At 32.2% G+C, this 23,822-nt stretch overlaps 1 protein-coding gene across 1 annotated transcript; it reads right to left on the bottom strand.

Annotated features, from left to right (window-relative positions):
* Positions 1-429: 429 nt before the first annotated feature.
* Positions 430-13,943, bottom strand: LOC113509176 (uncharacterized). The gene is made up of 8 exons (XM_052894448.1): positions 13,828-13,943; positions 13,413-13,533; positions 12,763-12,924; positions 10,702-10,801; positions 6,162-6,236; positions 3,022-3,136; positions 2,125-2,225; positions 430-952 (listed from the first exon to the last, which is right to left on the bottom strand). Exons 1-8 carry the CDS (start codon positions 13,887-13,889, stop codon positions 735-737), a joined length of 954 nt encoding a protein of 317 aa, XP_052750408.1. The 5' UTR covers positions 13,890-13,943; the 3' UTR covers positions 430-734.
* Between the last annotated feature and the right edge of the window lie 9,879 nt (positions 13,944-23,822).

The raw sequence follows: 23,822 nt of genomic DNA, 5'->3' as shown, positions 1-23,822 counted from the left end.
TATATATATATATATACATTGAAAAAATATTATATCTCTTTTAATAAATTAACATGTTTAAAAATTATTAAAAACACTTACAAAATTGAAATTTATCCTAAAAGCAGCAAGCCAGTGAGTGCAGTTTTACGAGTGCAGCGAAGATTATACTACTAAATTGTGTTTTATATATATATAGTATTATTTAATTGTATGTCTATTATATTAACTAAAGAGAAACAATTGTTTTTCTCAAGCCAGAAATTTTCTTTAACGCGAATACGGTGTTTACGACTCAAATTCATCGTTATTCAAAACCGTTGACAGTACGTAAAATAGACAATCTACACATATTAGGATGGAAATTGAGTGAATTAAAAATTCATAAACTACAAAAACATATACTACTATTTTGAATATCTCGTATTAAATCAACAACAGAATGCTTTCAACATTTTAATGCAATAACTACCGGTTTGACTTACGTATAATAAGAACAAGAAAGCTCGACTAGTTTCTGAATCAACTCGTGATCCTTAGTCATGAGCGGCTGTGATGCGAGCGCAAGTCTGACTATAATATGTGCTTACGAAACTTATAAAAATAAAAATGGACCAAGTTGGAATCTGTTTAAAATTTATTGCCTTTTTTGACCCATGTTTCTTTGATGTAAAATTTTTATTACTTTCGTTGAATACCTCTATTAAAGAATGCTAATAACTAACTTCACCTGCATAATTAATAACCACAATTTATTAATGAATAAATCTATTTCTTTCCCAAACTTTACGATTCCGATACAGCGATAATACGTTCGGAGGTTTTTCAATATTCTTTTGAAAATCATTAACTTTTGTCACATTTTTTCTATAAGTAACGGTAGCATATAAAATGTCAAATAGAAACCAAACCATTTCGATAATACTTATTATGGATCCACCGAGGCAAAGTCCAAATATACCACCAAGATTTGCTGCAAGTAAACAAAATTATTTTATTGTTTCGTGATAAATAGGTAGACATTTATTTCTTTATCATACCATATATGAATGGCAAACACAGCACACACACACACATATGTATCATCATCATATCGGCCTTTAACTGGCCACTGCTGAACATAAGCCTCCCTCTTGGGGGGTTTTGTTAGTAGTTGCCACGCTTAGCAGGCGGAGTGGCAACCGCAGTTAGGCTTTAGAGATCTTTTAAAAGAGATGTTGTTGCCCAACCCTCTTCCTTCCTTAGTCGGCTCTTACGACACCCATGGGAAAGGAAGGGGTGGCCTATTGGTGGTGGTTGGTTGGTGGTATGCCGGGAGCACACGGGAATATATATATATATATATATATATATATATATATATATATATATATATATATGCTTTTTATTTACATTTACATTTATTTACATATTAAAATTATAGTTATTCAACATTACATCAAGAGATACAAGAATGATATAAAAAAAACAATTTATTCTTTTTCTTTATGCAAATATACTATATGGCTTGTTTCCAGACATTACCACGGGGTCACCATTCCATCATCATCCATTAAAAAAATTGCGATACCTTGAGCGTCACATCGTGTTCTGTGATGACCATAATTCATATCTATAGGTCACATTTATCACTTTTCACTCAGGCCCTCAATTTGTTTGCCACTTAAAATCACGTAAAAGAAAAAAAAAATTTTGAACAGTGAGGAAGCTATATGGTTCCTCAATCCAGAACTTAATACACTTTGCCTGAGGGAGACTTTGTACAAAAGTCGATTGCTTGGGTACGTTCTGTCCCATTCGTGTTTCAACCGTGAAGTAGTTGTGTTTGCATGGCTGTGTTTCGGTTTGAAGGGTGGGATATGGCGTGAATTTACAGGGTACAGAGGAATAACACCCGAGTCCTCAGGAATGGCAACGCATGAAACAGTATGTGTGTGTACTGTTATGTCCATGGTACTGCTCATGTCTATAGGCGACGGTTACCACTTTCTATCAGGTGGGCCGTCAGCTTGTTTGCATTCTAAGTTGTATAAAAAAAATAAATAAATAAATAAAAAATACCTTATCTATGTAGCATAACATAATTACCACTGTACCATGAAGGTAGTTAAAATTAATTTAATGTAAATATTTTAAGTAGGTTACCAAGCATTTGATCCCAAGTGTACAGCAATTCTCGTCTATACTTCATACAAGTGTGGCTAGCGAAGTGAACTGAAATTCTACTGTAGTTGCCATTTAAATCGCTGTAAATACATAAAAAACGGATTAAAAAAAAATCAGTTCTTTATTGATGTTCTGAATAATACATTTGAATTAGAAATAAGTAAAAAAAGATTAAAAATATATAAATTGTATGGAAGTAGATAATCTCATTAATGTAATAAAATTGTAAATAACCAATGTACATGGGAGATATTTTAGAAAAAATAATACGAGGATCTCAATGAGATTTAAAAGGTCCCAATAGGTTTTAAAAGCAAAAAAAAAAAACACTTTTGGAAATTTTGTCTATTTGTTCCAGACATCATTCATCATTCTCATATTTTTTCTTATTAAATACACTCTTTTGTACAAATTTCATATATTTACGATTTTAAATTATTTATAGGCTTTTGTAAATTCACTTACAGTATAGATACTAGGTTATAGCAAAAATGTACACAGGCGGATTTATCTCTTAAAGGGATTTCTTCCAGTCAACCTTGTGATCTCGAAAGGAGAAAGTATCTATAGGGTTTGTATATAAAGCATGAAATATATGGTGCAAAATTAATACGATAAATAATAAATTATTAGTAGCTAAATAGTTACTAACAGGTATAGATAAATAAAATATATATATATATATATATATATATATATATATATATATATATATATATATATATATATATATATATATATATATACACAATAAGACTTCTAGTTTTACATGTATACTCTACAGTGACCATTTACGACCAGACGGGCTGTAGGCTTGTCTACAACCTTTGTGGTATAAAAAAAAAATATATGAAAAGATATTGCAAAATATATTACTTAAAATTCCTTTGCTGCCTCAAATACTTCACGTCAGAATCGTACTGCACGTAGTTACATCTCTGGTAGCACTCACTTTCTGTGAAGATAGTCTTAATATTTTGTGTAACTTTTTCTGTAATATCAAAAATAAAATTATATATATATATATATATATATATATATATATATATATATATATATATATATATATATATATATATATATATATATATATATATATATATATATATATATATATTTGAATAGAATTATAAATAAGGGACCATAGGCTATAGCGATCGTTTACCATCAAACGGACTGTATGCTTGTTTTCCACCTGTGTGGTATAAAAAAAAAGATCAACGACATAATCTTATCAGCCATGGCGTGAATTTACTGGGTACAGAGGAATAACACCTGAGTCCTCAGGAATGGCAACGCATGGGGGGTATCATGGGCGAAACAGTATACTCTGTTATGTCCATGGTACTGCTCATGTCTATAGGCGACAGTTACCACTTTCCATCAGGTGGGCAGTCAGCTTGTTTGCCATTCTAAGTTGTATAAAAAAAAACATTATCTGTCCACTGCTGGACACAGACTTCCCTCATGCTATAAAGAACGATCCTGAGCCACCTGCATTCATTAACCTCCTACAATGCATTAAAAAAATATCTAAAATTTCTATATAGTTCAAAAATAAAATAATTGATACTTTAACAAAAAAAAAAAATGGTATATTAGAAGTAATCTGAAGTATGAAAATGACGAATGTTCGTTATCATTTAAGGCAGCTGACACTGGCCAAATGGAGTCATTACTGATAGAAATCGCACTGAGAAGCAAAATTATCGCCTCGGGACGAACCGGCGTTTGCTCGCTTTTTATTAAATTGAAAACCTCTAGTATCTGAGACGTATTTCTATTAAAGATACTGAAATATATTTATGAACAAAAAATCAAGTCTTTTTTTTATACAACTTAGAATGCCAAACAAGCTGACGGCCCACCTGATGGAAAGTGGTAACCGTCGCCTAATGATATGAGCAGTACAATGGGCATAACAGAGTATACTGTTTCGCCCATGATACCCCCCATGCGTTGCCATTCTTGAGGACTCAGGTGTTATTCCTCTGTACCTTGTAAATTCACTGCCATATCCCACCCTTCAAACCGAAACACAGCCATGCAAACACAATTGCTTCACGGTTGAAACACGAATGGAACAGAGGTACCCAAGCAATCGACTTTTGTACAAAGTCTCTTTCGAATTTAAAATAGGAATAGTTTTATCTCTCTCTTTTTTTTTAAATAAGTCCTTTTCAATAGGCTGAAAAAAAGATATTCTAAATTTGATTGTATTTTTTTTTAATATTTGGTACCTCATAACTCCGTCATTCATAAAGCGTTTTGGAAAAATATTTTTTTGTCTGAAAGCTTATTTTTTCAGATTAGTTTTTAGGAAATTTTATCAAAATCTATTTAATAGTTTAGTTTCTAATCAAGGTGTAACACAATAAAAAAAATATATTAATGTCATCGAGAGTGACCTCCAATTACCTCTCTTCTAATGGTATTTGTTATTTATTAATTTAGATTAAAATATTAAATAATAATGATTGTAAATGTAAATAAATAAAAATAAATAAATAAAATTATTTGTATGTGCCCACACAACTAAATTTATTCATTTATTTATATTTTTATTTTGACAAGGAATTTCTCGGCTGTCTTTTGGCCACAACAAAATATCAGTACTTTGCTCTTTTGAGGACAAAGCAACAAAGTTGTGACCACTTTGTGTTACTCTAGCACACACACGCAACGAAAAATTATATTACTTCTTTCATATATTCTCCTTGTGTTTCTCTTTTCTATATGTATTCTTTTCTTTCTTTTTTTACATATGTAAATATATCTGTTCTTATTTGTATGCTGTAAATAATGCAAATAAATTATATATCTATCTAAAACACCCTCTGAATTTAGACTACATTAAAAAAAAATATAATATGTGCCAGAAATTTATATTTCCTCCCAGTTACATTGCCAATCATCTGATTATGATTTATTTCATCCGTAATACAAGTAACATTATAAATATCTTCGCTTGATTTAAAAGCAAAATTTATTTAATCACATTTAAAGAACACGCGAAATGAAGCATTTAAATTGTGCTCGTTCAGGAAATATTTGTTATTAAAGAAAAACTTAATGAAAGGATTCCCCACACTTCATTCGTCTTCAGGGTACCGTTAATACAAGAGTTCCACCTTATTTTTCAGATGAATAGTCCACGATAATAGGAAAGAATCTCGAAGTTAAATAACATATACGAGTTAAAGAGAAATAGACGTGCCTTCCGACATAAAAGAATAGATATAAATAGAAGAAAAGTAGGGCACATCTTATGACATTCAAGTTATAGTTAGTTAATTAAGTATAAGAAATTAAGTAATTTTTCCTAAGAGGTCATAAGAAAGTCTTCTAACGAGCGGATATTTAAATGTCCCTCCCAGGATAAGTAATATTAAAACATGAAATTGAGCAAATAGAACGGTCCTAGTTTTTCTCGAAACAGTTCCATACGTATGTTTAAGATAAACAAATTAAATTTTTCAATTTATTATAAAAAAAAAGACAAAGTAACAAAATACTATAGTAAAATACTGAAAAGGTAATATTCCTGAATAATTAAAAATAGCAAAAATAATACCAATATTTTAAAAAAAGGTTCAAAAACCGATCCTAATAATTATAGTCCCATACGAGTATTAGTAAAAATATTAGAAAAACTAAATAAAAATAGGCTCTAAAAACATTAAGATAAGTATCAAATTTTGCATGACAGACAGCTTGTATATAAGAGACATGTTGCAACATCCGATGCAATATATAAACTAATCAATGACGTCATAATAAAATTAAATTATAACAAAAATAAATTGGACTATTTCTGGATTTAAACTCAGCATTTGACATGCTGGATCACCACTTAATAAAACTAGAATATAGGTGTTCAAATTAAAATTAATTGCAAATAGAATATAATGGATTATATTTGAAATTAAGGTCACAGTATATTTAGTACTTTAGTCTTCTTAAAAATACTAAAAAGTTATTTGGAAATTTTAAATTGTTTACTTCGAAGTACTAACCAAATGTAAGATAAATGCAGGAGAGTTGTTCCCACAAACACCGTGGATATGTTTCTTTCAATTTTAGTAGTTGCTCTGTAACAATATGAATTTTAATATAAATTATACATAGTCATTAATTAATTACAAAATTCGATTGCTTGGGTACCTCTGTCCCATTCGTGTTTCAACCGTGAATCAGTTGTGTTTGCATGGCTGTGCTTCGGTTTGAAGGGTGGGATATGGCGTGAATTTACTGGGTACAGAGGAATAACACCTGAGTCCTCAGGAATGGCAACGCAAGGGGCAGTATCATGGGCGAAACATATACTCTGTTATGTCCACGATACTGCTCATGTCTATAGGCGACGGTTACCACTTTCCATCAGGTGGGCCGTCAGCTTGTTTGTCATTCTAAGTTGTATAAAAAAAAACATATATTTTTATAAGTATGATCCCTTTATATTTAAGAGCATCCTCTTGTCGGTGTAACCGATTCATGCATTCTCTTCCAGCCACCTCTATGCTAGGCCATATCTTTGACCTCCCTATACGATATGACACCTAGTGTTTCCTTTATCTGTCCCATGTAGTTCTTCCTCGGTCTTTAAATAGCTTTTTATAAAAAGTCTTTATATAAAAAAAAAATCCTTTAAAGTGGATATCGTAAGAGACATCTAAGGTAAGTTAATGGCGGAGAGATAGGTAGCAGCGTCACTTTTAAAAATTCCCCAAAGGCCAATGTGGTCACCAAACTGCTTGCCGAACCTAGCAACTACAGGAAAACCACCTCTTTAAGGGGGAAGTCTGCATCTTTTGAACATATCAGCAGTGAAAAATTAATTTATGATATAATGTCGTTGAAATAAGACTAATGCCAAAACAATAATTCTTAGAAATTTTGTCTGTCTGTTTATCTGTCTGTATGTTATTTCGCGTCATAAAAACAAACTACTGTAAATTAAATTTGATGCGGTTTTCACAATCTATTATTTCTGAAAGTCTAACTTAAAATATGTTGTATACTTAAGACCCAGCCTAGAAGTGGCGTACCTAATTGTTTTTTCTACTTTTGAGGTAGTGGGCAGAACAGTTAGTTAATGAAATTATGGCTTATACAAAACCACAGATAAAACTGTTACTAAAATTGCTGAGATGACGTTTAGGAATATAAATACGGAATGCATTTTTTTTATTGTTGGTATACAAATGCGAACACAATAACAGTGAAGACTCTACCTGTCTAATCTATATATTTTTTTCTAAATGTGTCTACGAATAGTACAAACTTTTTTTTTTTAATTGTAATTCCTAGATAAATATTAAACTTTTTTTTACTAGCCGTTACCCGCGGCGTTGTTCGCTTCTAACTATGTAATTCTCGTATATTATTCCCATTGGAACTCTTCATGTATCCGGTCTTATATTGTATGTGTATACATGTATACTTAAATGATAAATACGTATCTAATACCTTCATAAAGTTTCAGTAAATTCAACTGATCGGTTATTTTATAACATTTTATATGTGATTCTTTAGATTGACATAACTTTTTCATGTATGAACCGATTGAAATAAAACAAACACTACATGTTAAGTGGAGCAAACTGTAACGCATTAGTGAATACCGCATTCAAATATATTAAGTCGTTTCTGAGATTAGCGTGCATAAACATACAGACAAAGAGATGAACAGACAAAAATTCTTAAAATCATTGTTTTGCGTTCTATTGCATTCATAAAGCCTCCCTGTGATAGTTTTTCTTATATATCTTATCCGCGTTTTTTTTTTTCTTTTTTTTACAAATTAGAATGACAAACAAGCTGACGGCCCACCTGATGGAAAGTGATAACCGTCGCCTATAGACATGAGCAGTACTATGGACATAACAGAGTATACTGTTTCGCCCATGATACCCCCCATGCGTTGCCATTGCTGAGGACTCAGGTGTTATTCCTCTGTACCCAGTAAATTCACGCCATATCCCACCCTTCAAACCGAAACACAGTTGCTTCACGGTAGAAACACGAATGGGACAGAGGTACCCAAGCAATCGACTTTTGTACAAAGTCTTCCTCTGGTACATATGTACAGACAACGACCAATTACGATTGTATTATACGTATTTTTTTTTTTTTTATTTTATTTTATACAAAAATCCGCAGCTCTTAAAAAATAACTTGCATGCTAAGTCTCTTATGAATACAGCCAATAACGGATTTTACTTATACAAACAAAAATTTTGATTCCAAAGCGAGGTAGGCAAGTTAGAGTGGGTTTATCCAAAATTGGACTTTATTCTGACAAAAACTAACCTTATTATGAATTACCAGCCTCCAATTACCGGAAAAAAAAACCCCTGTCTATTGCTTCTTGAAACTTTTCCAATTTATTGTTTTTAGACTTTACTTGTTCCGTCTAACTCTGTCAGTTTTAATTAGTTCTTTTGTCTTTGAAATAAAATAGTATTTTCAGTATTTCTGTTACCAATCCGATCACAAAACGATTTTATAAATACACAAATTTACCAGAAAGACTTTGTACAAAAGTCGTTTGCTTGGATACCTCTGTCTCATTCTCGTTTCTACCGTGAAGCAGTTGTGTTTGCATGGCTGTGTTTCGGTTTAAAGGGTGGGATATGGCAGTGAATTTACACGGTACAGAGGAATAACACCTGAGTCCTCAGGAATAGCAACGTATGAGAAGTATCATGGGCGAAACAGTATACTCTGTTATGTCCATGATACTACTCATGTCTATAGGCGACGGTTACCACTTTCCATTGGGTGGGCCGTCAGCTTGTTTGCCATTCTAAGTTGTATAAAAAAACTAATTTTTAATTACTTAATTTTGATATAATAGTTATAAGATACGTGCATTCGATCTAGTTTTTTTATTAAGAGAGAAAGCGAGGATTTACGGTTGAAACATGAATGGGACAAAGGTACCCAAACAATCGACTTTTGTACAAAGTCTCCCTCTGGTAAATAACTTAATTTAACACTTACTACAACCATACCCTATAAGCCTTTTACTGTCCATAGCTGAATATAGGCTTCCCTTTATTTGTCAGCAGTTGCCATGTTTAGCAAGTGGTTTGGCAATCGCTGTTAGGCTTCGATGATGTTTTTAGTGGAACGCTTATACTAGGTATTAAAACATCATTTTTATAGGAAAACATTGTTGTTCTTATAAGAAAAATTACATTTTTCTTTTGTTAATTAATTTCACGCTGAAGGAAAGTATGACAACAAAAATAATTGATACGGATTTTAATTTATTTTCTGTATTCATTTCAATTACTCAGTAATCGGTATTAATGAAACACAATATTATTTTCATCAATAACGGAAAAGCCCCTTGGAAATTGTTTTCAGGAAATTGAATGGACTCGGTAACACAAAATTCGAGTCTTACAGTGTACGTAAAGTTTTGTGTATTATTTAATTTCAATAGATTGACAAGTTACTTGAAACTTGTTCAGTGGGCAAAGACATTAATGTCGACAACCTTCAAACGAATAATTTTTAACCGACTTAAAAAAAGAGGTGCTCAATTCGGTTGTATTTTTTTTCATGTTTGTTATTCCATAACTCCGTCAATTGTTAATCTGTTTGCAAAATTCACACAATCATACAGAGAACCTCTTTTTTTGAAGTCGGTTGAAAGTTCCGTATCGTCTCGTGCTAAATGCAATTTTTTTTTTTATATTTGTTATACGTTACGTCACAACTCCGTCAATTGTAAATCGATTTAGTTTTTTTTTTATCTAAAAGGATATACTTACACATTGGTCTTATAGTATTTTTTATCAAAATCGGCTCAGTCATTTAGTTTTTAGATCAAAATTGTTACAATTCTAGTGAGTTTTTTTTATTGAGGATACAATCTTTAATTATTGAAGCACGGTTGATAATTTTTTTAAATTTTTTTTTAATGATGCAAGTTTTAAAATAAAAGCTACTATAATTGTAAAGAGGTATGTCTACACATACCTCCCATGTCCGTACATTACCTCTTATTGGGGAGGAAAAGGGATTGTTACCAATGGAGTTTGACAGCCCCATTGCTAGCAAGATGCCCTATCAGGTCAACCTCCACGTGGTTCCCCCTGGAAACCATCGTGAACAATTCTTGTTGAATTCGTCACGATGGGCTAACTGACCTGCTTCATCCTCACCTATCATCCTTCACTGGTGCCCCGCCGGTGTATACCGATAGCACGGGTGGGGTTACTATTTCATTATCACCCATAAAAAAAAATACCTCTTATTTATAATTCATTGCTTGTGAACGCTTCCAACAGAGAATTCAAATGTTTTTTATGGGGACAATGTAGCTTCATAGGTAGAAATGATATATCCGACTAATAATTGTCAAGTTCTATGATATCGATGGTACAGTTCGTAACATTTTATATACCATAATTACCACTTTCCGTCAGGTGGGTAATCAATTTGCTTGCCATTGTAGAATGGCATAAAACATAGGTACAGTGCAATAAATTTTCTAAATTAAACACTTCTTACTTCTATATTTTTTATAATATTATAACTTACCATTGTAACTGGACGGAATACACTTGCAGGTTTCAACCAATTTTTTCACTATTATGGCGGAAATGCATCCGAAATAATACCCAGGTCCGTGTATGTCGTCCTAGAAATATAAAATACAATGATTTTAATAAAAACAAATGTATAAAGTGAGATTTGAGCATAAACATCTATCAGGGAGAAAGGGATTGTTAGTAATCAATTTCACAGGTCGGCCTCCACGCGGTAATGGAAACCGTTGTGGTTAATTCTCGTGGAATACGTCACGATGGGCTAACTGACCTGCCTTTTCGTCCTTACTTGTAATCCCTCACTGGTGCCCCGCCAGCATACCGATAGAGCAGGCGGGGTTACTATTCCATTATCACCCATTAAAAAAACCTATACTAGCTTTTGCCCGTGACTTCGTCCGCGTGACCGGAATGTATTTACCCGCCAGGATAAAAAATATCTCTTTTCCATCCTATTTGTACGTGTATACCAAATTTCATAGTGATTATTTAAGCCTAACGGCGTCAAAGAATCGAACTAAATAAACTCACTTTTTAAAAGACTATAAGATTAATTAATCTTAAGATTAATCATTCTTTGGAATCAACTTCCAGCAGCAGTATTTCCGAACCGATACGACAACATAACCTTCAAGAAAAGAGTATATTCCTTTTTAAAAGGCCGGCAACACACCTGCAATGCCGCTGGTGTTGTGGGTGACCATGGGTGGCGGTAGTCACTTACCATCAGGTGAGCCGGATGCTCGTTTGCACCCTGTGTTGTAAAAAAAAAAAAGAGGGAGACTTAGACCCGATCGTTGATTTTCTAACAGATAAACGTGTTGCCAATTAAAATGTATGTAGTAAAAATGTCCAATTGTCGATAAAAGTAAGTATAGTTTTTATAGGAAATGGCAAAAGTATTATAATGCAAGTTGTCATCTCCTTAATATGTTTATATGTCTGCTTAGCATACTTATTTCTTGCATATTTTTCGTGAACGTTTATATGCATGTATGTATATGTGTGTATGTATGTGTATGTGTATGTGTATATGTATGTATATATGTATATATATGTATATATAATAATAAGTAGGGATAATTTTTATATTATTATATGTATTACATCTCCCATATCTAGAACTAACAATTTTTTTTTATCGTGCCTCCTACCAAATTGTTTATAATTACTCCTCTCCATCCAAAGGTTGCCTGGAAGAGATCGCTCTTAGCGATAAGGTCGCCCATTGTTTTCTCATTGTGATTATTTCTTGTGATTGTTTGTATTTATAATAAGTTTACTGTTGTAATCTTTTGGAGGAAACAATAAAGAGTATCTATCTATCTATCTATCTATCTATCTATCTACGTGTCGGAAAATTGATATTTTAGTATTTTTTTTGTCGTCAACTTTTACTAAGATGGCAACGGAGCAGTAATGGATACAAATTGTGAAATGAACTTAGTAGTAAGCGCATTCGGAAAAAGGACTTTGTTGAACTAATTTACTTATTACTAATTAACTAATTAGTTACTAATTAGTACAAACATTCGAATACGAATATTACTAATTTAGTAGTCGAATTATAAAATTAGTAATTACTTATTGAAATTACTAATTTTATAATTATTCGAATTATTAAGTATTCGAATAACAAAATCATTCGGATTCGCACATCGCTAGGGTGGGCCGTCAGCTCGTATGCCATTCTAAGTATTATAAAAAAAAAAAAGATTTAAGCATATACTCCAGAGGGAGACTTTGTACAAAAGTCGATTGCTTGGGTACCTCTGTCCCATTCGTGTTTCAACCGTGAAGCAGTTGTGTTTGCATGACTGTGTTTCGGTTTGATGGGTGGGATATGGCGTGAATTTACTGTGTACAGAGGAATAACATCCGAGTCCTTAGGAATGGCAACGCATGGGGAGGTATCATGGGCGAAACAGTATACTCTGTTATGTCCATGGTACTGCTCATGTCTATAGGCGACGGTCACCAGTTTAAAAAAATATTAGTAAAAAAATATTTATATAATTCCTTAACGTAACAAGTAACGTTAACTTAAACTCACAGTCTCAAGTACACAATTCCTGCTTCTGATATTTAACTCTTTAACAGAATCTGACGCGTCTATCGCCCAAACGCCAAAGTTTACATCGAAGTAACCTCCCTGAGATATTATTATAGAGCTGTCCAATAACGATACGTTGTCTTTTGCATCGAATATGAAAAGCTGAAATATGAATTAGTAATGAAAACTAAATTAAATTTTATTTGTATTGCAAGTGGTACGTAGCTTAGTTATAAATTTGCTTGAAGTCTTAATTTTCAGTTGCAGAATTGAAATGAGGTTTAATTCACAAGTAATGGTAATAAATAGGTGTCAGTGAATTTTATTATAGGGCTTTTTATTATATATATATAAACATAATATTAATAATTTCTTTTTTATTCCTTATTTTTCATCATGTTTATTATGTTTGTAGCTCAATATTGTTAGTTCTGCATCTACAAATACAAAGTATTAGTTCTTGTTTGTTGGAAGGAACTGGCTTACAAGGCACAGGTTACCCTAATTTGTAAGCTAGGGCAAAAAACATGTAACTGTGTAACCCTGTATTTGTTAATAAAGTTTATTATATATATATAACCTATGCCCATCTCTAATATACTTTATCCAGTGTTATATAATATTATTGACATTTCATAATGCGGACTTACCATAATAGATCCATCAGTTACCACACCATCAGGTGTGATATTCTCTTCGTTTACAATGATATCCAATGCCTCGCTCATTTTTATACCTGATACAAATTCAGTTCCATTTTGTGCGTTCTCTCTGAAAGAAAGATTTCTCAGACATTTATGAAAACAGTTTTTATTTATAAGCACTGTATAACTTCAAGAAAATTGACAAATTTGAATAATATATGACAATAATTGTATGACATTCGTTAATCTACCATTAAATTTGAGAAGTTAAATGTTGCAAAGGACGTATGCAGTAAGCTGGATAAAGCTTAAGATCGTAATAAGCAGCATGACGAAATCATCATATATCCTATATAGATAGATATAGATTACGGATCTATAAAAATAGATTCGATCTATAATATTTATGTTAACAACTTACTTGAAGTAGTTTATATCGAATTGACAACAATATCCATGGTAAGTACGCACTTCTCTGAACATTTGTGTACAATCGTACACTTTTGACCGCCATCGGCATTCTTTAAGTAATACATGGCAGGGTTTATGGAACTGCAACATGGATATATGTCTATTTTATTAATATATGAGCAGTTAATTGTCCACTGCTGGACATAAGCCTCTCACGTAAGGAGGTTTTTGTCAAGAATTGTTGGCAGGCAGGTTGGCAACCGCAGTAAGGCTTTGCCAGAACGCTACTGCCCATTCCTCGACCATTGAGCTTTATTAGTCACCTCTTACGACACAGAAAGGGATGGTAGTAATATATATATATATATATATATATATATATATATATATATATATATATATATATATATATATATATATATATATATATATATATATATATATTGTAAATAGACGATATCTGTGCACGGGAGTAATTTGAGCTCATCACCTCATAAATAATACCCAATTTTTATATTTACTTCATTACAGATAAAAAAAAATATTTTTCCAAATCAGACATCAGTCAGACAGAGTTATGAGGTAATAAAAATAAAAAAAAAAATGCAACCGAATTCAGAATCTCCTTTTACGGTTTAAGACATTTACTTCTCAAAATTAAATAATTAGCGAGTATACATGGAATAACACTCAAATTCACTTAAATGAGATTATAGTTAAGTAAAATCACATATAAAATAATACTACACTATTCTGAAAATAATTATATTATTATATTATAACTGGTATTGTATTAGATATGGGACTACAGCATGGGGTTCTTCAAAAGGGGAGTAAAGAGGTTTCTTCAGGGTCGGAAACGCACGCGTAATGCCTCTGGTATTGCAAATGTTCATAGGCTACGGTAACGACTTACCATCAGGTGGGCCGTATGCTTGTTTGCCACCTCAGTGGTATAAAAAAAATACTCAAAACAGAAGGCGAGGTAGAAGACGGACATAAAAAAAAACTGGGGCGTATGTACTTTTTTTCCTGTGGGTTACAGGACGGGGTATGTTTATAAGCCGACATAAGTCGATATGGTGAAAACCAATTATAACTGGCAGCATATAAATGGCGGTGTACAAAAAAAAGCTTTTTGTATCCGATTGAAAAAAAAAACATACATACATACATATATATCTGTCACGCCTGTTTCCCATTAGGGTAGGCAGAAACAATGGAACGCCAAATGCTTCGACTCAAACAAATCTCAATTAAAAAAAAAAACATATACATAAATAAACTCACCATCCACAATAGTTCGTCGTAAGGTAATCCCAGCTCATCTAACAGTGAGTGCATTTTCTTAACTTGCATCGGAGGTGTGTATTGAAAGCTTGCAATTGCATTGAAACTATCGTAAAAAGTTCGAATCTGCTCCGAGTTGAAACCACGACGACTTCTAAAAACGAGAATAATCCCAATCCGTTTACAACAGCTGTTAATTGACCACAGCTAAACACAGGTTTCCCTCATAAGTGATTGTCAGTAGTTGCCCCGCTTGGCAGGTGAGTTGGCAACCCTAATTTTTTTTTATACAATTCAGAATGCAAACAAGCTGACAGCCCACCTGATGGAAAGTGGTAACCGTCGCCTATAGACATGAGCAGTACCGTGGACATAACAGAGTATACTGTTTCGCCAATGATACCTCTCCCCCCCCCACGTGCGTTGCCATTCCTGAGGACTCAGGTGTTATTCACAGACAGAGGGACAGAGGTACCCAAGCAATCGACTTTTGTACAAAGTCTGAAACAGTATACTCTGTTATGTCCATTTTACTGCTCATGTCTATAACCGACGGTTACTACTACTTAAATAACATTTCAGGTCCTAAATTATAATTTGTAATAAAAAATATTTGCTTTTTTGAAACAAGTTTTATAGATAGATAGATATTCTTTATTTCTTCCTCCAAAAGGCGACGTTACCACTTTCCATCGGGTGGGCCGTTAGCTTGTTTGCCGTTCTAAGTTGTATAAAAAGGGAAAGAGGAAACTACGTATAAGTTATTAGCATAGTTTCCATACAAAATACACTCTCTAATTTGGAAATTTGATCAGTATTAATAAGAACAATTTGAGGGTCTTTTTATCGTCTTAAAGTTTATAATAGATATCGTGGAACAACGATAACAGTCTTTGTTGATAACTTACAATATTTCTGTTACGTTATTGACGTTAGGGCCATATACAACTTGTGGATCACATAATGTCACAGCAGGAAAAGGAATTTTTTCTATTGAATAGTGAGTCGACTCCACCTGCAAGGGAATGTTCAATTGAAACCACAATACACTATACGTCAGAGATGTCTTTCTATTATAAAAATATCAGAATAATGAGAAATAAAGCAAGATGAAATTTTTTTTATACAACTTAGAATGGCAAACAAACTGACAGCCCACCTGATGGAAAGTGGTAACCGTCGCCTATAGACATGAGCAGTACCATGGACATAACAGAGTATATTGTTTCGCCCATGATACCCCATTATATAAATAATATATGAGAAAGTAAATTAAACCAATGTCAATACATAAGTCCTTTCTCTCGATAATGTTGATTTTTGTGCAGTAAATCTTATAATTTCTTATACAATTAACACCCAGGACGATTGACGAGGAGTTATAAATCACTTAGCTGTAATAAACGAGGACACATCAATCAGAGCTAATTCGGGATCCAATTTGGTATTACATTTGATAATTTTGCCTAAATCCACAAAAGATATCTACAATCGGAGTACGAAGGCCAAGTCTTTGAAGCTCAAAAGTCAAAGATTCTTTGATAAGCATTACTCTGTGTTTCATGTCAATGTTACTAGCAATCTGAAAGCTGGGAAATCGAGTAATAAAGCTAGCATTCGCTTTTGTTTACATATATTTTAAATATACAATCGGGACTCAACGTGATGTAAAAGACTTTACAGGTAACTAGTACTTACGTATCTGCTTCTTTATTACGTTAAATATCAATCGTGTATTTAAAATATTACCAATATTGTCTTAAGATCGTTGCCACAATATATTGTATTCAAATACATTTTAAAGTGAGACTTTGTACAAAAGTCAATTGCTTGGGTACCTCTGTCCAATTCGTGTTTCAACCGTGAAGCAGTTGTGTTTGCATGGCTGTGTTTCGGTTTGAAGGGTGGGATATGGCGTGAATTTACTGGGTACAGAGGAATAACATCTGAGTCCTTAGGAATGGCAACGCATGGGGGGTATCATAAGCGAAACAGTATACTCTGTTATGTCCATGCTACTGCTCATGTCTGTAGGCGACGGTTAACACTTTCCATTAGGTGGCCCGTCAGCTTGTTTGCCATTCTATGTTGTATAAAAAAAATTCACGCCATATCCCACCCTTCAAACCGAAACACAGCCATGCAAACACAACTGCTTCACGATTGAAACACGAATGGGACAGAGCAATCGTATCCAAGTAATCGATTTTTGTACAAAGTCTCCCTCTGGTTAAATCTGGCTAAGTTGGTGGAAACATTACAAAAATAAGTTAATAACACAGCAACTTACCACAATAAGAGTGGGATCAATGAAATATTTTTGAATTATCATGTTTCCCAAAAAAGAGCACAGTACAAAACTGCCCATTATTATTAGGCTCCAAATAAAATGGACAGAACACTTTTTACTTTTATAAAAGTAATAAAAACCATGGAGCGTGCATTGTTTACAGAAGTCGTGGAATATTGTTGATAGTGCGTCGAACAGACTCTTTTCTTGCGGCATTCTGATCTAAAAATATAAACGAAAAATAAATATTTATATTTAAATAAATTTTCTTTCTTTTTTTCAAAATATATTACATAGCATACAGAAATATTAGATTCCAATTTTCACTCGACTTTAATAATCAAATCGTTCAGCATTACGTAGGTTTTCTCCTTAAAAATTGAGTAATAGGTATATTATTGATAATATATCAGGCTTTTCTAAGAGTATATATATATATATATATATAAAAGAGATTTAGCTACTTGTATATGTCAAAGTGTGGTTTCAGCATAGAATAAATCATTCCTACCTTTCCTGTGAATCTCGTAAGAGGTAATTAAGGGAACTATATGGTCGAGGGATGGGTAGCAGCGTCCCCTTTAAAACATTACTAAAGCTAACTGCGGTTGTCAATTCGCCTGCCAAGCGTGGCAACTAAAAGTCAAATTCCCTATTAGGGGGGGGGGGGGCGGCTTTGTAAGTAATAGACAGTTGACGGCTGAAATAATATCAGAAAAAAAAAATGTTTCGAAAATCATTAACTCTTGTTACCTGTCTTTCCTTATAAATCTAAGATAAATGTCTTAATTTTTTTTTTCAACTTATATTTCTCTTATTCTTTATTATTTAATCTAATGTGTTGTTTCAGTATCGTATTAAAAAATAATATAATTTTTACCCAAATAATATTCCTTTTACGACAATATCTTTTATCACGACTACCTGCTATCATTAACTTAGTTTTTTTAATGACCGACGCCATGCATATTCGATTCAATTATGTTTCTGAACCTATCATTATGGGTGAAACACATTTAATGAAAGCTTTCTTCGAAATATTCACGTGAGTACTAATTAAATATCGCATTGTAAAAGTATAAACAATGTACAATATTTCACCACCCATTTTCATCACCAGGGTGTTGAAATAGGTGACTATTAACACATGCCATACCAGTGCCAGAAATAGCAAGTTCTACTAGTATCTAGTGTAAGTAAATATGTCTCCATATTTTGTTATTAAATTATGCTTAAACACTAAAAAAAAAATTTAATGTCTAGTGCTTACTTGAACCATACAGCAAAGGCTGACAGTGCTCGTTTCAGATGCGCTGTAACATGTGTTTATTTAACACATTCGTGGTATAAAAAAAGCTGTAAAATTGTTATTTGTATAAATAATGCTCAACGATTCGTGTAACAATATTTTTTTTTCTAAATAATTAATAAGGTTTCATTTTTTTTATGATGTGTTTACGGCTTTGGGTGTATCCTTTTAGCCCATCTTTAATTTTTAATACTTTCATTTCAGCGAATATTTGTCTTGAAAAAAAATATATAATTAAATCTATTTTGACGTAATTATAGTGTTTTAAAAGTGTGAAGGATAAATTCATAGATAATTGGATATGTATTACTATTTTGAAGGATAGATGGCAGGAGGCGGGGTATCTCTTTATTTTTATATAAACTTATTAAGCCATCTACCAATATAAGTCTCTGTAATGCAAAGGCCAGACATTCTATAATTATATGTTGTAAGTCTGTATTTTCTGCGGTGCAAAAATCACATTTGGATGAAGTGCTTAGTTTCATTTTATGTAAATGAGATGGAAAAAATCCATGTCCCATTTGAATTGTTGTGATATATTTCCTGGAAGGATCTTTTAACTTGAAGTACCGTGGTCTCATGGGAATTGATTTTTGAATATCACCATACCATTTTTCTTTAATTTCTTTAGTTTCACTCCACTTAGAAATCCATTTGCTATACATTCTTCTTTTAATTATACTTTCGAAATCAGCCATCGGTACTAAAGGAAATTTATAACAAATTGGTTGAAATAAGGTTTCATGTTTTAAAAGAGATGTTATTCGAAATACAAACAATTGTGACCGAGTGAGAAGTTCCAGACCTTTAATAACCCTTATATAATTTCTCTTATAAGGAGAAACTTTAGTCCAACAGTGAGACACTAATGAATTGTTATGATGAAGTTGCATTAGTTAAAATATAGCAAAAGAGATTAATTGATGATATAAGATGCGAATGAGAATTAAAATTTAGCGGCTTATAAAAAATTATTTAAAGAAAAAGTGTTACTTATAAATCAATTGAAAAAAGTAGAAAGACATCTCGATATATTTGCGGTTTACAATATTATAGTTGTATGACCATTCGCTGTCTTAATTTGTAAAACCGAGTACAAGATATTTCAGTTCATTTACCACTACATTGGTTCTCTTCAAACTGTAAATTTATACTAAAGATTATAAAGTTTAACGTGCCTCTTGCCTAGTGGAGAGGATTTAAAAATCTTATAATCAATGTAGAAATATTTGATCAGTAAAGATTTTTTAACGAAATTTAAAGAGCGATAATTAAGGTCGTTCACTTTAAAGTTAAAATTAATTTGTTGGAGTTTAAATAAACAAATATCGTTAATTAGAATTGCAGACATACTTGAACGGAGAGATAAGCATCGTATATATCTCAATCTATTTATGAAATAAACATTTACGTACACAAATGTACTTGTGTAAGGAGATTAACTTAAGTATCTCAACCCATTGTGCAAACTAAGCGTGCACTTACTAAAGCACTTGTCGTAATGTTACAAAAGTTAAATATAGATGCCAACCCCCGTCTGTATCGAAACCGTTTATAAATTATGTTATTGTTGGAGTTATTGTTGTTACTTGGTTGAATTTATTTATTTATTTACACTTTATTGCATCAAGTAAAAACAGAAATAACAAATACAGTAAATATTAATGAGAAGTGATACAAAAGGCGGCCTTATCGCCTTTTGAATTATTGAATTTGGAATTTATTTTTATTAACGTGACCGTCTGTAGTACTTCCAATGTTTTTGGTACACTTTTAAAATATCACTTGTAATAAACTAAACTTTGCTTCGTTAATCCTCTAAACTATGCCTTTTTCAACATATATTTATTTTTTTGTAGGCACTTCTAATTCTGTGTATTCGAATTTCGAATTGTAGGAAATTCGGCGACTTCCGTGGTTCACGTTGCTTTGTGTAAATGAGGTCCCGTGTTCAATTCCCGGTGGGGCCAATTTGAGAAACTACGTTTTCTGAAGTGGCTCGTGTTTTGGTGTTCTGGGATGTTTGTTGTCTGGTTATCCTTGTTGGTTACCTTCTAACACAGTAAAATTAAGTTTAAGAATGCGACGATTGATGTAGCATTTATTATTAAAATTAGAATTTAATATTATTCGAAACCGTATTAAAAAGAAAAAGCATTTCAGTTTCGGTATTTATTTAAATATATACCATTGAACAACTATACCACTAACTGCAACCAATAGCATGCAATTTGTCTATACTTTCATTCAATCTCTTGCACTATTTAACTATATTACGAACGCAGTAAGTCAACTCTATAAAATTGGTCAAATATGATGAAAAAAAAATATTACAAAAAAATGAACGTTATTTATTTGTAATAGGAATCAAAATAATTTTATTTTTTTTACTTCAAAAGTTTTTAAGGGAATTCTCTAGAGTTTACCTTCCAATTATAATATCGGTAAAGGTATTAAACAAAACTGCTATTTATTATATAACCGTTATGAAATCATATTTAAAAGTATATTATTTCATAACGATTAATTGTATGTTACCGTTTCATTAATTTTTAACATTGTTGTATTTACCTCAATTAAAATGTATTAAAAATTGAGCTATAATACGCCATTTGACAAAAATATAATGATAGAAAAAAACACGATCAATACCTGGTTGTATCGACGTCTCGACCAACTTACGCCGGCCGCAGTCACAAGTAGAATGACTAGTAAAGTCGAGTCTCCGCTTTTGAGGCGGAAGTATTTTCTTCTACCCACTTATTGTCATACTCGTATACTATATATTATTTTTACTTACTTTATAAATATAAAAGTGAGTTTGTTTATTTGTTAACTTCTATCACCTTGACAGCTTAACCAATCACTATGAAATTCGATATCCACTAAATAAGAAGGAGAAGAACATTGAGATTTTTTACTATTATATTTATCTCGATCAGTAAATATATTTCTGTCACACGGACGAATTCGCGGTTAGAAACTAGTAAACCATAAATCATGCAATGCAAAAATGTATAAACAAAAAAATTACTAGCAATAAACTAAATTTTTGATTTTTTTTTATACAACTTAGAATGGCAAACAAGCTGGCGGTCCACCTGATGGAAAGTGATAACCGTCGCCTATAGACATGAGCAGTACCATGGACATAACAGAGTATACTGTTTTGCCCATGATACCCGCCATGCGTTGCCATTTCTGAGGACTCAGGTGTTATTCCTCTGTACCCAGTAAATTCACGCCATATCCCATCCTTCAAACCGAAACACAGCCATGCAAACAAAACTGCTTCACGGTTGAAACACGAACGGGACAGAGGTACCCAAGCAATCGACTTTTGTACAAAGTCTCCCTTTGGTAATTATGTAAGTACAAAAATAATTCAAAAATTTATATTTAAAAACACCCTTACAATTCTGTTTATACTGATTCAAGTTACCTGTGTAAATAAATAAAGCTCATTTTATTAAAGTTTCTTAGTCTATCCATTAACACAGTTACTTTATAGAAATAAGAACACATTTTTACAAAGAACCCATTAACTCGATATGGCGTCGTTAAACTTACTTCATATAATGAGCTTTCATTAAAATTTAATATAGTAGAAAACAACGTAATGAGTTAGTCAGTTAAAGAATTAGAATTAAAAAAGAGTCAGAAGAAAAACTTGTATCGGAATAGTCATATAGTGATTGATTTGGGTACTTAAATTAGAAAAAAAATGCATCGTACGAAAAATATACACATAAAAAACAGGTACGTAGTTAAGTAGATAGTTTCTTTTGTTGTAACATATATATGAACGTAATATGTACACTGTGGTATGTGTTCTTCTGTATGTGTGCGTGCGTGCGTGCGTGCGTGCCTGCGTACGTGCGTGCGTGCGTACGTGCGTGCGTGCGTACGTGCGTGCGTGTGTGTGTGTGCGTGTGTGTGTGTGTGTGTGTGTGTGTGTGTGTGTATGTATATAAAATTTGTATGTGTATATATATGTATATGATTATCTGTGTTTGTATATTTACTTTTATAATTGTTAATGTATAAGTTAAATAATTTTTTGTTGTATAAATTATATTGTGTTTACAGACTTGTTTAGCTGTGTGTTTATGTTTTGATCATGCTGTGTACGCATATGTTTGGAGGATTAGCTTGAACAAAACATTTTTGTACTATATAAATTAATGTAACCATGTTAATTCTCTGTAATGTGTACCTATTGAAATAAAATAAAATAAGTTTGACAATTAATATTTGCAAGCTGCAACCATTATTATTTTTTATTAAAAAACAGGCTTTTTCAGACAGAAAAACTTATAACACCTTTCCATGACTGTTTGTGCTCGCCCTTTTTAAAGTTCGCAGCTAATTCCTATCAATGATAGGAATTTTAAAATGTTTTTTGTAGCAACGTTTTTTTATCTCCTCAGGATATAGAGAGTGTTTTCCAAAGCAGATATATCGTTTATGTATAAATGGGCTACAGCCATACATTCAGTGCTTCGGCGTTTCTTCCTCATTGTGACAAAATCTGCAAACACTTTTTGGGCATGATCCTAGTTGGGCTATATGCTTTTTTAGTTTGCAGTGTTCAGTGAGAACCCTTGTTTAATACCCACATATTATTTTTACTCAAAAGAATTAATTTTTGGAGTACGAGGGAGATTTTGTACAAAAGTCGATTTCTTTTATTCTTAAAGAAGTTTGTTTCTTATTTATTACTTAGCGACGTGACTTCGTCCGTATGACCGGAATACGTATTCCCACTGACCGGGATAAAAAGTAGCCTATGTCCTTCTTCTTCCCTTATAGTGTGATGAATGGAATCGGTCGTAATGATTCTGATATAAATTTTTTTATTTTTTTTATTTTTTTTTCTTTTAAACCACCTCTGCATTGTAATGAACAAAACAAAAAAATATTCAAATCAGTATATATGTGTATATATATATATATATATATATATATATAATGTCCATGGTACTGTTTATATTTATAGCTGACAGTTATACTTATCAGATAGGCCGTCATCTTGTTTCTTAAGCTTTATAAAAAAATACGATAATAAATTACTAAAATAGCAATAAAAAGCCATCTTACTTTCAGCTTCAAA

This window comes from Galleria mellonella, unplaced genomic scaffold (genome assembly GCF_026898425.1).
Source record: "Galleria mellonella isolate WM207_F2 unplaced genomic scaffold, CSIRO_AGI_GalMel_v1 utg213, whole genome shotgun sequence".
Taxonomy (NCBI): Eukaryota; Metazoa; Arthropoda; class Insecta; order Lepidoptera; family Pyralidae; genus Galleria; species Galleria mellonella.
The sequence above is the reverse complement of the archived record's forward strand: the minus strand, read 5'-3'. Positions and strand labels throughout refer to the sequence as shown.

Excerpts from the sequence above, each read along its gene's own strand:
- LOC113509176 (XM_052894448.1), bottom strand. The coding sequence starts at position 13,889 with ATGTTCAGAGAAGTGCGTACTTACCATGGATATTGTTGTCAATTCGAT. Across the intron at positions 10,802-12,762 it reads GGAATTGTGTACTTGAGACT|GACGACATACACGGACCTGG; the intron begins GTGAGTTTAAGT and ends TTATATTTCTAG. Across the intron at positions 953-2,124 it reads CACTTGGGATCAAATGCTTG|CAAATCTTGGTGGTATATTT; the intron begins GTAACCTACTTA and ends GTTTACTTGCAG.